Source organism: Priapulus caudatus, unplaced genomic scaffold (assembly GCF_000485595.1).
Source record: "Priapulus caudatus unplaced genomic scaffold, Priapulus_caudatus-5.0.1 Scaffold679, whole genome shotgun sequence".
NCBI lineage: Eukaryota > Metazoa > Priapulida > Priapulimorpha > Priapulimorphida > Priapulidae > Priapulus > Priapulus caudatus.
Window position 1 is genome coordinate 130,904 of NW_014577740.1, and position 13,793 is coordinate 144,696.

Below are 13,793 nucleotides of genomic sequence, written 5' to 3' on the forward strand. Positions count from 1 at the left end.
AATATTGCGTGTAAAACAGCGCGCTGCTGCGTGCGACGCAGCATATTGCGCTACACACGGCCGACACACACACACAGACATTACACACCAACACGCAACACCACGCACCCACGCATGCCAGGCCCACACACACACATACAATACACGCACGCGCACGCCGCACGCACACGCACATTATATATACATAATATACATATATCAATAATATATATTATATAGATTATAAATACATATATAAATATAACGTAAAATATATATGATATATATATATATATTATTATGTTGGTCATGTTCGCTTTACGTCAACTTCTTCACATTTAATCGCTAGGCCGTTCGCGCCGTCCGTCGTGTTCGCGGTTTTACGATGCTCACCAGAGCTTTCCCGATCGTTATGACGTCACGTCCGTACCTGTGCAGCCGATCTCGTTCGGCTTGACGCTGTATCCGGGTTCGCATCGACAGACGAACGATCCGACGGTGTTCTCACATCGACCGTTGAGACAGATGTGCCGGTTTCGCTTACACTCGTCTATGTCTGAAAGCGCGACGATGAGCAAATGGTGGAATGATGGAGCAGTGGGAGCAATAATGACAAATAATTATATAATTATTTTTTATTTTTTTTAACTTTTTTTAATGTTTTTTTATTGTGATATGATTATGATGTATCATGAGTAATACTGGTACCTAGCATACCTTTTTTTATTTATATATTAAGACTCTATCTCATAAATATTTATCACTATCATAAAAATCAGAAGATATATATGAACACTAGAAATATAAGAATATATATAGGAATATATGAAAATATATAAAGTTAATTATATATAATATTATATATATATATATATACCTTTATATATTTTCATATCCAATGTGAATTTGTGATCGTTTATGATTTACGGTCTCTAACGGTCGTGATGTCGTGTAAAGACATGATTTTTACGATGATGATGAATATTATTTTAGGAGATAGTTCAAATTCCATTGGCTGTTTGAAACTTTGTCACCAATTCATCATCAAGGGACACACACACAATAGCGCAAACCCTCAGGAAAACCCACCAGGGGCTGCTTTGTACTGTATCACTCAGAAATTTTTATCATTTTAACTGCACACTATGCATTCAGATTTTTTCTCAAGAAAAGACTGTCTTTCAGCCTACATTTTACTGTATTTGAATTACACGCAATAAAGGTAATAATAATAATAATAATAATTGTATCTGTATGACCACAGAAAAAACCACCAGGTGGCGCTGTATCTGTATGAGTTTACCGCACCCGCCGCAGCCTTAGAAGCGATATTGATTAGACATACTAGGCACTAGCATATGCACTACTAGACTTAAAAAAAAACAATAACCCTTAACCCTAACCCTACCCCTAAAATAAAAAAAAATAAGTAAATAACTAAAAGTTAACCTAGTAGTCAAATCATATCGCCATCTTTCTGTCCTTTTGCGAGCTTTACCTTCGCAGGTGGAGCGGTCGCGTGTCGGCCTCAGTCCGCCCTCGCAGACGCACTCGTACATGCCTTCCATGTTCTTGCATTCTCCGCCGAGACAGATGTCCGGGTTCTCTGAACACTCGATCTATGTCTCAAGCACAGTCGCAGGATAAGCAGCAGAGATCAAAGCAAGCTATTAAATGTAGATGCAAATGATAAATTTATCATCATAATGATAATAAATAAATAATAATGGTAATAATATCATAATAATAATAATAATAAATATAATAATAATAATAAAAATAGCTAAAAAATAATGCATAATAATAATAATAATAATAATAATAATTAGTCAAGCGCCTTAACTCGCCACGGTTGTAGTGAGTAGTACATATTATAGCATATATTAGATATATATATATATTATTTATTTATTTATTTATCATAGCCTTCCACATAGAACATGTATGTGGAGGCTGCTGCTTCACTCACCTCCGCAGGTCCTGCCATCTGGCTTCAACACCTTGCCTGTTTTACACGCACAGATGCGCGTGCCGGGAGTGTTAATACACAGATGCTCGCAGCCGCCATTACCAATCAAACATTCATCGATATCTGCAAGAACGATAGATGAAAGCATAAACGAAGGGAAACGTGTACTGATGCAGAGATAACTTTCTCTCTATTACTTTCTATTGCTCTCCTCCTCGCATCGCGGCCGCCTCTCTCTCCCTCACTCTCTCTCTCTCTCTCTTCTCTCCTCTCTCTCTCTCCTCTCCTCTCTCGTCTACTCTCTCTCTCCTTGCTCTTTCTCTTTCTCTTTCTGTCTCTTTCACTCTCAGCTCCGCTCTCTCTCTCTCGCCGTGCGCCCTCTCTCTCCTCGGCCGCTCTCTCTCTCTCTCTCTTTTACTCACCTTCTCTCTCTCGTCGCTCTCTCTCTCTCTCTCTCTCTCTCTCTCTCTCTCTCTCTCTGTTCTCTCTCTTCCGTCTCTTGCCTCTTTCTCTTTCTGTCTCTTTCACTCTCACTCGCTCTCTCTCTCGCGTGTGCTCTCTCTCTCTCGTACGCGCTCTCTCTCTCTCTCTCTCTTTTACTCTTACTCTCACTCTTTCTTTTTCTTTCTTTCTTTCTCACCCTTTCTCTCTATCTCTCTCTCTGCGTTTGGAAACGTGTTGCTGAGATAACCTTCTCTCTATTTCTCTCTTTCTTTGACTTTCTCTCTCGCTCTCTCTCGCTCTCTCTGTCTCTCTCTCTGTGTTTTCCTCTCACACATACACACACACACTCTCTCTCTCTCTCTCTTCCTGTCTCTGTCTCTCTTCTCTCTTCCTCTCTCTGTCCCTCTGTCTGTCTCTCTCTCTCTCTCTCTCTCTCTCTGTGTTTCTCTCGCTCGTACTTTCTGTCTCTCTGTCTCTCTCTGTCTGTCTATCTCTCTCACTCAATGTGTTTTTCTCGCTCTAACTTTCTGTATCTCTGTATCTCTCTCCTTCTCTCTCACTCTCTGTCTCTCTGTCTCTCTCTCTCCCCCATCTTCCTCTTTCTCTCTCTCCTTCACAAACCTTCACAGCTGGTCTTGTCCGAGCTCTGTGCGTAGCCCGTCAGACATATGCACTCGTAACTCCCCATCACGTTCTCACAGTAGCCGTGCGAGCAGATGCCGCTGTCTGTAGAGCACTCGTCGATATCTGTAAGAAGACACGGATATTAGACATGTACTAGATGATTATATCGTTGTCTACAATGTCTATTCATTTATCCTGTTTCATTCACTTTCTAATAAATACTACTTCTATTAATAAGCAACATGATGAAAACGCTGTCGATTTCTCTTCTCATACTTTGATTCTACAGAAGAGTTATGTGAGCCGTAAGTTATAAGGCCCGCCATGTTGCGTGCTTCCTCTTGCCAGGCCGATTCTCTTGTCTCTCTCTCTCTCTCTCTCTCTCTCACGCTCTCTCTCTGTGACCCTCTCTCTCTCTCTCTCTCTCTACTCTCTCTCTCTCTCCTCTCTCTCCTGCTCTCTCTCTCCGTCTCTCTCTCTACTCTCTCTCTCTCTCCTTCACTCGCTCTCCGCTCTCTCTCTCTCTCTCGCTCTCCTCTCTCTCTCTCTCTCTCTCTCACTCGCCTCTCTCGCTCTCTCTCTCCTTCTCTCTCTCTCCCTCTCCTCTCTCTCTCTTTCTCTCTTCTTTCTCTCTCCCTCTCTCTGCTCTCTCCTCTCTCTTACTCTTTCTCTCTTTCTTTTTTTTTTTTTCTTTTTATTTTTTTTTTTTTTTTTTTTTTTTCGTTCTTTTTTCTCTCTCTCTCTCTCTCCTCTCTCTTTCTCTCCTCCTCTCCCCTCTCTCTCTCTCTATGTTTGTCGCGTTCTCACCTTACACGTGCCGACCACCTCCGCTGAATCTCATAGTCCTAGTGGACAGCGACACCTCGTAGCTGCCACAGTGTATCGATTGCACTCCGCGGCCGAGGCACACAGTTGGGGATTCTCTCGCATTCGTGATGTCCATGCAGGTGGCATCCATTGCGGCATAGTCTCATAGCCACCTCGTCTACCAAATACACCTTGCCAACATACGAACCAGGCGTGTAAGCCCAGCCTTCGATCTCTGTTACACAATCACGCCATGCTCACACATCACACCACACACACACACACACGCACGCCACGCACGCACGCAGATACATCCTACACACACACACTCAGCACGCTCACACATACACACACGCACACACCACACACACACTCACACGCTCACACCATACACACACACACACACACACACACACACACACAACACACACCACACACACACCCACGCCCACACTCAACATACCCCTTACTACACACGCACGCACACACGCACACGCACTACGCACACGCACACGCACACACACGCCTCACACCATTGCACACACGCTCACATCACACAACACACGCCCACGCCACACGCACCACGCACACACACACACACCACATACACGTTCCCACTATGTCTCACTGAACGTTCCAGCCGTATCGTTCTCACTCTGAACGTTAATATGTCTCACCTCGCAACGTCCCGCGTATGCTTCTCACCTGAACGTCCCCACTATGTTTCTCACCCAAACGCTTCCCGCTATGTTCTCACCGAACGTCCCCACTAGTTCTCACCTGAAGCTTCCCGTATATTCTCACCTAACATTCCCGGTATGTTCCTCACGCTGAACGTTTCTGCTATGCTTCTCATCCTGAACGCTTCTCCCGCTATTGTTCTCAACCTGAACGTTACCCACTATGTTCTCACCTGAACCGCTTCCCACTATGTTCTCACGCTAAACGCCCGCTATGTTCTCACCTGAACGTCCCCGCTATGTTTCTCACTCTGAACGTTGCCCACTATGCTTCTACCTGCAACATTCCCGGTATGTTCTCACGCTGCAACGTTCGCCACTATGCTTCTCACCTGAAACGGTTCCCGCTATTTTCTCAACCTGAAACGCCCCACTATGTTCTCATCCTGGAACGTCCCCGCTATGTCTCACCTGCAACGTTCTCCCCACTATGTTTCTCCACCTGAACTCCCCGCTATGTTCTCACCCGAAAACGTTCTCCGCTATGTTCTTCACCCCGAACCGCCTCCCCACTATGCTTCTCACCTGAACGTTCCCCGCTATGCTTCTCACACGAACGCTTCTCCCCTATTTCCACCTGAACGTTCCACTATGTTCTCACCTGAACGCTCCGCGCCTATTCTTCACGCCGCAACGTTCTCCCGCCCTAGGTCTCACCTGAACGTTTCCCGCTATGTTCTCACCGAACGTTCTCCCGGCTATGGTCTCACTCTAACGTTCCCACTATGTTCTCACCTGAACGTTCCTCACTCATGCTTCTCACCTGAACTTCCCGCTACTGCTTCTCACCCGCAACGTTCTCCGCTATGTTCTCACCGAACTTCCCCACTAGGTCTCACCTGAAACATCCCCGCTATTCTACCTGAAACGTTCCCGCTATGGTTCTTCACCTGAAACGTCCCACGAGTTCTCACCTCCAACATTCCCGCTAGCTCTTACCTGAACGTTCCCACTATGTTCTCACGCTGAACGTCCCGCTATGGTCTCACCTGAACTTCCCGCCATTCTCACGCTGAACTTCCGCTATGTTCTCACTCTGAACTATCTCCCCCTATGCTTCGTCACGCCGAACGCCCCACTATGGCTCACCGGAAGCGCTGCCCCACTAATGTTCCTCACCTAAAACGTCCCCGCATCTTCTCACCCGGAACGTTTTCTCACCGCTTATGCTTCTCACGCTGAACTTCCCACTTTTCTCAACCTGAACGTCCCCGCCTATGATTCTCACGCAACGTCTCCCGCTAGTTCTCACCTGAACGTCCCCCGCTATGTTCTCACCCGAACTTTCCCGCTATCTCTTCACCTGAACGTTCCCACTATGTCTCACCAAACATCCCCCGCTATGTTCTCACCTGAACGTCCCCGCTATGTCTCACCGAACGTCTCCGCTCATGTTCTCACCGAACGTCCCCACTATTTCTCACCTGAAACGTCCCGCCTATGTTCTCACCCGCAACGGTTCTCCCGCTAAATCATTCTCAACCTGAACGCTGCCCCGCTATCTTCCTCACCTGAACGTCCCCGCTATGTTCTCACCCGAACGCTTCCCCGCTATGTTCTCACCTGAACGTTCCCCGCCCTATCGTTCTTCACCCTAACGTTACTCCCGCCTAATGTTCTCACCTGAACGTTTCCCACTTAGTGCTTCTCACTCTCAACATGCCCCGCTAGTTCTTACCTTAACGTACCCCGCTATGTTCTCACCTGAACGTTCCCGCTATGTTCTCACGCTGAAGTTTTCCCCACTAGGTTCCTTCACCTGAACGTTTCCCGCTATGTCTCACTCTGAACGCTCCCGACGATGTTCTCACCGAACATCCCCCGCCGCTATGTGCTTAACCTAACGTCCCCCGCTGATGTGTTCTCACCCGAACGTTCCCACTATGTTCTCACCTGAACGTTCTCCCTCTATGTTCTCACCTGAACGTTCCCGGTATGTTCTCGCAGATGCCCGCTCCGCAAACGCCGCGAGCGATGCTGCATTCATCTATGTCCGTACAGTTCAGCGCGGCCTCGTCGAGCGCGTAACCCTGGTTACACGTGCACACGAAGCTGCCCTGGTTGTTGCTACAGCGACCGTTGTGGCACAGCTCGGCGAAGCGCGCGCACTCGTTGATATCAGGGTAGAAAACTCCGCGGACATCCGGCGCGAATCCGGTGCCGCGCGAACAAAGCTCCGCGTAATCGGGACTCCCCCGCGGCGGACACGTCACGCAGTCCTCGCTCCAGGCTGATCCAATCGAGCAGCAGCACTCGGGCATGCGGACGGGCTCCCGCAGCGGATGCGTGCAGCGGCCATATTGGTATCGGAGATAGCAGACGGACTCGCGCTGGTTGACGCAGCGCGTTCCCGACGCGTCCTTCGTCAGCCCCGGCGGACACTGACACTCGTACGAGCCGTCCGTGTTCACGCACGTGCCGCCGCCCTTGCATAAGTCCGGGAAGATCTCGCACTCGTTCACGTCGGTGCAGGCGACTCCGTTGAGCAACGCGAACCCCTCGGGGCATTGCGAGGACTGCGGGCACAGCTCGCACGGGCTGCCCCACGCGCGGCCCACGCTCGAGCAGCACTCGTCCTTCAGGGTGAGTCGGTTGACGTTGTTCTCGCAGCGGCCGTTGGTGACCGTCGTCCAGCAGGAGCCGCGCCGCATGTCGAGGCAGATGCGCTGCGATGAGTCGAGGGTGGTGCCAGGGAGACACTCGCAGCGGAAGCTGCCGCGGGTGTTCACACAGGTGCCGCCAACGCAGACGCCTGCAAGCATCATCATCATCAACGTGACGTCGAGCAGGGGAGGTAGCAGTAGCAGCAGCAGCAAGAACCAAAGCGGCAGCAACAGCAGCAGCAAGAACCAAAGCGGCAGCAGCAGCAACAGCAAGAAATAGTAATAGCAGCAGCAGCAGCAGCAGCGAGGCAACACAACACAACAACGAATAGTAGCAGGCAGCAGAGCAGCAGTAGAAGCAGCAGCAACCGACAGAATAGTAGCAGCAGTAAGAGCAGAGCAAGATACAGAATCGCCAGCAGCAGCAACAACAAGAAAGTAGGCTCGCAGCAGCGCAACAACAACAAGACACTAACAGAAATAGTAGCAGAAAACAGCAGCCAGAAGCACCAAAAACAAAAGACTAGCTGAGCCAGCAGCGCAGCAGAGTAGAAGCAAAGCACAACAAGAATAAGTAGCAGCCAGTAAAGAGCAAGAGCAAGAACCAGAATCCGCGGCAGCAACAACAACGACAAGAATCAGTTAGGCAGCAGCAGCAGCCAGCAGTAGAAGCAGCCAGCAACAAGATACGTCAGCCAAAGTAAGGAGCAAGAAACAGAATCAGCCAGCAGCAGCACAAGAATAGTAAGAGCAGCCAGCAGCTAGCAGCAGCAGCAGCATCAGCAACAAAAATAGTAGCAGCAGCAGCAGCCAGCAGTAGAAGCAGCAGCCAACAAGAATGTAAGCAGCAGTATAGAGCAAGCAGCAAGAACAAGAATCCGGCAGCAGCAACAACAACAATCAGCATAAGTAGCACGCAGCAGCCATGCAGCAATCACAAACAACAAGAATAGTAGCAGCAGCAGCAGCAGCAGTAGAAGCAGCAGCCAACAAGAACTAGTACGCAAGCAGTAGAGAGCAAGAACAGAATTCAGCAGCAGCAGCCACAAGATACGTAGCACGCAGGCCAGCAGCGCCAGCCGCAGCAACATAGAATGTAGCCAGGCAGCAGCAGACAGCAGTACAAGCAGCCAGCAGCAAAGCCAAGAATAGTACCAGCATAAGATTTTCGAAGCACGACAGAATCAGCAGCAGAGCACAAGCATAGTAGCAGCAGCAGCAGCACAGCAGCAACAGCAGCAACAAGCAATAGTAGCAGCAGCAGCAGCAGCCAGTAGAAGCAGCAGCAACAAGAATAGTAGCAGCAGTAGAGCAAGAACAGAATCAGCAGCAGGCAGCACAACGAATAGTAAGCACGCAAGCAGCAGCAGCAGGCAGCCAGCAGTAGCGAGCAGCAGCACAAGAATAGTAGCAGCCAGTAGAGCGAAGAACAGAATCAGCAGCAGCAGCACAAGAATACGTAGCGCCAGCCAGACACAAAGCAGCACAGCAGCAACAACAAGACGAATGTAAGCGCAGCGAGCCAGCAGCCAGTAAAAGCAAGCGAGCCTACAAAGAATAGTACAGCAGTAAGAGAGCAAGACAGATATCAGACAGCAGCAGCAACAAGAATACGTAGGGCAGGCAGCTAGCATCGCAGCAGCAACAACAGAGAATAGTAGCACAGCAGCACAGCAACAACAAGAATAGTACAGCAGCAGCAGCAGCAGCAGCAACAATGAATAGCAAGCAGCAGCAGCAGCAGCAATCAAACAACAACAAGAATAAGTAGCAGCAGGCAGCAGGCAGCAGCAAGCAACAAAGAATAGCAGGGCAGCACAGCAACAAGAATAGCAGCAGCGCAGCACAAGAATAGCAGCAGCAGTCAGCAGCAACTAACAAGAATAGTAGCAGGCAGTATAAGCGCAGCACGCAAGCACGCAGCAGCCGCAGCAGCAACAAGAATAGTAGCAGGGCAGTAAGAGCAAGAACAGAATCAGCAGCAGCAGCAACAGAATTAGTAGCAGACAGCATGCAGCAGCAGCAGCCAGCCAACAAGAATAAGTAGCAGCAGCAGCAGGCAGCAGGCAGCGAACACAACAACAGAATAGCAGCAGCGCAGCAGGCCGCAACAAGAATAGTAGCAGCCGAGCAGCGCAGAGGCAGCCAGCAGCAGCAATCAACAAGAAATGAGTAGCAGCAGCCAGCAAGCAGCAGGCAGCAGCAACAAGAATAGAGCAGCCAGCAAGCACAAAACAAGAATGCATCAGAGAGCAGCAGCAGCAGTGCAGCAGGCACACAACACAACCACACAACAAGAGTGAGCGCGCAACAATACGCCAGATATAGTAGCAGCAGTATAGAGCAGCAGCACAGCAGTCGTCGTAGTTGGACCCGTGTGCATTGCCGATTATATCTCGTCACAACCTCTCTTGTCTTCTTTTATAGTTATATTTCACATTGTACATGAATAAGTAGAATTTGTGTTCAGCATAAAGTTACACAAAGACAAACTATCTATCAAAGTTACGGTCTTTCATTGATTAATTTCGCTGCCAGGTGGCGCTAGCAAATGTATGGTAGGTGAGAGGGAGCCGAGCTGTACCTGGTTCGGCGTTCGCACTTCGTTTGATGTTCTGTCGCATTCGTCTCTGTTCAATTCGTGATCCGCTAGGACACTGTTGCATTGTAGCCTACCGGTAGTGTTCTTTACACTGTAATATCCTACACAACAAAGTCGTCACAGGTACAACAATAGGCGCCATACATACGTACGCACCAGCATATGCACGCAGTGATACCATCACGACGCTCACATATACGCATACGGGGACGTTCACTCTTCACTCAACGCGGCACTATTTTCCGACACTTATTTCCCCTCTTCGATGCTCTCTCGCCGCATGTCTCCTCTCTCTCTTCTCTCTTTCTCTATATTTCTTTCTCTCCTCTCGCTCTCTCTTTCTGCTCTCTCTCGTCTGCGTCGTCTCCCTCTCTCGTTTCTCTCTCTCTCTCTCTCTCTCATCTCTCTCTCGCTCTCCTTCAGCTCTCTTCTCTCTCTCTTTCATCTCTCTCTTTCCTTCTCTAAGCTCTCTCCTCTCTCGTCTCGGCTCTCGTCTCTCATCTCTCTCTCTCATCTCTCTCTCTTCTTCTCCTCTCCCCCTGCCTCTCTCCTCCTTCTCTGCCTTCTGCTCATGCTGCTCTCTCTCATCGTCTCTCTCTCCTCTTCTCTCTCTGACTCCTCTCTCTCTTCTCCTCCTCTCTCCTCGCTTCTCCTAGCGCTCTCTCCTCTCTCTCTCTCTCTCTCTCTCTCTCTGCTCTCTCTCTTCTCTCTCTCTCTCTCTCTCTACTTCCCTCACGCCTCTCCCTCTCGTCTTCTCTCTCTCTTCTCCTTCTCGTCTCTCTTCTCCTCTCTCTTCTCTCTACGTCTCTCTGCCTCCTCTCTCTCTCTCTCGTCTCTCTCTCTCTCTCTCTCTTTCTCGTCCATCCACCATCTCTCTCTCGCGCATCACTCATCGTATATAGCGTACCTGACCGTTGTCACACAGTAGTGGGTTCTCGCGGCAGTCGTCGACATCCACGCAGCACTTGCCCGACGTGTCGAGCTTGTAGCCCGTCGCACAGATGCAGCGATAGGAGCCCTGTATGTTCTCACAGTCGCCGTTGGGGCAGATGTTAGGGTTAACCGAGCATTCGTTGATGTCTGCAAGTAAGTTGTGGTTAGTATTAGTATTTGTTTTTAGTATTAGCACCAATTTAGTATGTAGCGAGACGAAGGTTTTCACAACTTACATTCGTAAATTGATATCGTCACCGTTCGGAGGGAATTGATTGATAAAAATATTCGATAATAAATGATTATTTTTATTCAGCAGAAGATCTCCATTTCAATCGGAGAATATTGATTGATAAAAAAGAGCTAATAAACTATTATTTAAATTCGCGTGGTGAATTCTATTTGATTGCCCATCGATTGATAAAGACATCAGTTAATAAATGATTATATTCATTCAAATTCGTCAAAGGAATTCGATTAACACCATCTGCCATTATCACTACAGATGCCTATGTCTATGCATCGGCCAACACTCCTACACACCCATCCTTCTTATACCCGGCGGGATTATCCATATAATCAAGAATCCATTGACATCCGAGTGAAAATAGAATGCTAGTGCCTGGGCTCTTGCTGGAATGTTTTGCCCAGTACTTTTTGTTACATTGTTCACGTGATATCTTCCACGGAAACATACCATTGCCGTTATGGTCCGTTCCTGGTCCATTAGGACATAGATGTTCGTAGTCGGCCGACCCGGCGTGCGGGCACTCCTGACAGGGGCTACCCCAACCGACCATACTGCTGCTGGTGACAGTCTGAGCTCTGCCGCCGCCGGTGGTAACCTCACAGGTGGAGCTACCGGGTAGACTAGTGCTGCTGGCACCACTGCAGCAGCATTCTGACTTGGTGGTGATGTGACGCGATGGGTTGCCACAGCGACCGTGCTCAATTTTCGAGTAGCAGTACCCTCGCCGCGTGTCTGCAAAGCAAGTTCGTATGAATAATTATTAAGAGTGAGATTAAAAATTTGATTTTAATTAAAAATTGAGATTAGGTTCGCATAAATTAAGGTTATAGATCTCTAACTTTATCTCTATCTCTATCTCTATCTCTATCTCTATTTCGGATTCTATCTCTACCTCTATACGTATCTCTTTCTCTATCCTCTGTCTCTAACTATATACCTCTACCTCTTCTTCCTTCCCCCTGTAAATTCTGTTCACTCTATCTGCTTTCGATCTGTTTGCTAGCTACGAATCAGGAACGCACCCATGCATGTCTTGCCATCTTTTCCTAGCACCATGCCATCCATGCACTTGCAGCGATAACTCCCTTGGTTGTTGATGCACTCTCCATTGACGCATGTACTGGAAGAACTTGCGCATTCGTTCACATCTGCAATGCCGAGCCAATAACAGCGATAAAATGCCTATTAATATATTCATGGGTGAATAATAACCAATTATTACAATTAGTGATTATTCGCCCCTGAGGTATGTATTCTACCGTAGGCGACAATGCTCAGATCGCGTGACATTGAACATAAACACAGTTCGCCGTATATTTTATGATCTCGTAAGTTTATTCTCAATGCCGGTGCCGTCTCGCTCTAGCAGCAGAACAATGCGGATGAGGACGGTACGCTGTTTCACTCAAATCTCCAAAAACGCATGACGTTCGCTAAGTCGCATCACAGTAACCACGTTTGCGCTCACCAGATGGCGTTAAGAGAGAAGCTTCAATGGATCACCAGAGAATATAAATCGCCGATATATTGGTGATTTACATGTTATCACTCACCGATGCAGACAGAACCGTCGGGTGAGAGAGCGAATCCGGTGTCACAGACACACTTGTACGAGCCATCCATGTTAACACACATGCCGTTCGTGCACATACCTGTCTTCTGACATTCGTTGTCATCTATCAAGCAAGAAAGCATAATAATATATAACATAAGCATATAATTTTACGAACCAACATTTTAAGTGATATCTATATGTCTTACCATGGGACATATATTATTGTAAATATCATGAATTTCAGTTTTATACTGCCTGATGATATCTTGTTTGCAAAATTTATTTTAATTGTAACGTCGTTAACACTAGTTTTGCAATAAACCTATTATCTATCTATCTATCTAGCAAGAAAGCAACATCACCATCAATCTATTGAAAGAGGTGTACATCTTGATAGTGAGACTCTAAAACATGTGCAAAGCTTGACCAAATATCATTCCTATATTGATATATAGATGGAGAGATAATAATTTCTGTGTTAAACATTATGCTATGGGTGACGCGTTTACATCGTGTTGCAGGGTTATGTAAAAAGTAGAGGTACACGGGACATTAAAATAGCGATCATAATTGGCATCGAACGCGCCGTCAACTTGCCTCGCAACAAGTCAAGCTTTATTCTCGTGGTGCGTGTATCTCTCTAATACTCATCTCTCACAATCGTCGAGGCGACAGAGCATTTACAGACAATAACTTGTTGTTTGGCCACAAAAGCTCTCCGCGTTTGTGCGCAACAAAACAATCAATAGATTTGTGTGCAAAAAACACAAAGCGTCTGCCGCAAAAACACACAGAGCGATTGCGTGCAAAAACGCAGAGCGTTTTCTCGCTATTGACGGACGAGAACGATATAATTACATGAGCTCCCGCGAGTGTTTGTTGAGACTTGTTTTTGCTATCGGAGGGAGAGCCCACGATATACTTACCGAGGCAGAACGCGCCGTCGGGAGACAGCTGGTAACCGGGGCTACACGAGCAGTGGTAGGAGCCCTGCGTGTTGACACAGTGGCCATTCTGACAGACGCGTCCGTTTTCCCTGCACTCGTCTATGTCTGCAAAGATGTGACGATGAGTACACATGTTATATATAGTATATATATTTGATATGTATGATGTATATATGATGATATATATATAGATATATATGATGAGTATATATCGTATATATATTTGATATGTATGATGTATATATGATGATATATATATAGATATATATATATAGATATATATGATGAGTATATATCGTATATATAAATTTTATATGTATGATGTCAGGATGATGTATAT

The 13,793-nt window shown here is 47.3% G+C and overlaps 1 protein-coding gene and 1 pseudogene across 1 annotated transcript in view; both read right to left on the reverse strand.

Annotated features, from left to right (window-relative positions):
* The window catches only part of LOC106812724, a 35,346-nt pseudogene extending 28,021 nt beyond the window's left edge, over positions 1–7,325 (reverse strand).
* Positions 7,326–9,813: 2,488 nt separating this feature from the next.
* The window catches only part of LOC106812725 (fibrillin-1-like), a 21,539-nt gene continuing 17,559 nt past the window's right edge, over positions 9,814–13,793 (reverse strand). Inside the window, exons 4-9 of the mRNA XM_014816677.1 lie at positions 13,433–13,558; positions 12,505–12,627; positions 11,974–12,099; positions 11,399–11,683; positions 10,676–10,848; positions 9,814–9,859 (exon numbers count right to left, since the gene is read on the reverse strand). Of these exons, the coding sequence (XP_014672163.1) occupies positions 9,839–9,859; positions 10,676–10,848; positions 11,399–11,683; positions 11,974–12,099; positions 12,505–12,627; positions 13,433–13,558 (854 nt within the window). The 3' untranslated portion in view covers positions 9,814–9,838. The remainder of the gene's footprint in view (positions 9,860–10,675; positions 10,849–11,398; positions 11,684–11,973; positions 12,100–12,504; positions 12,628–13,432; positions 13,559–13,793) is intronic.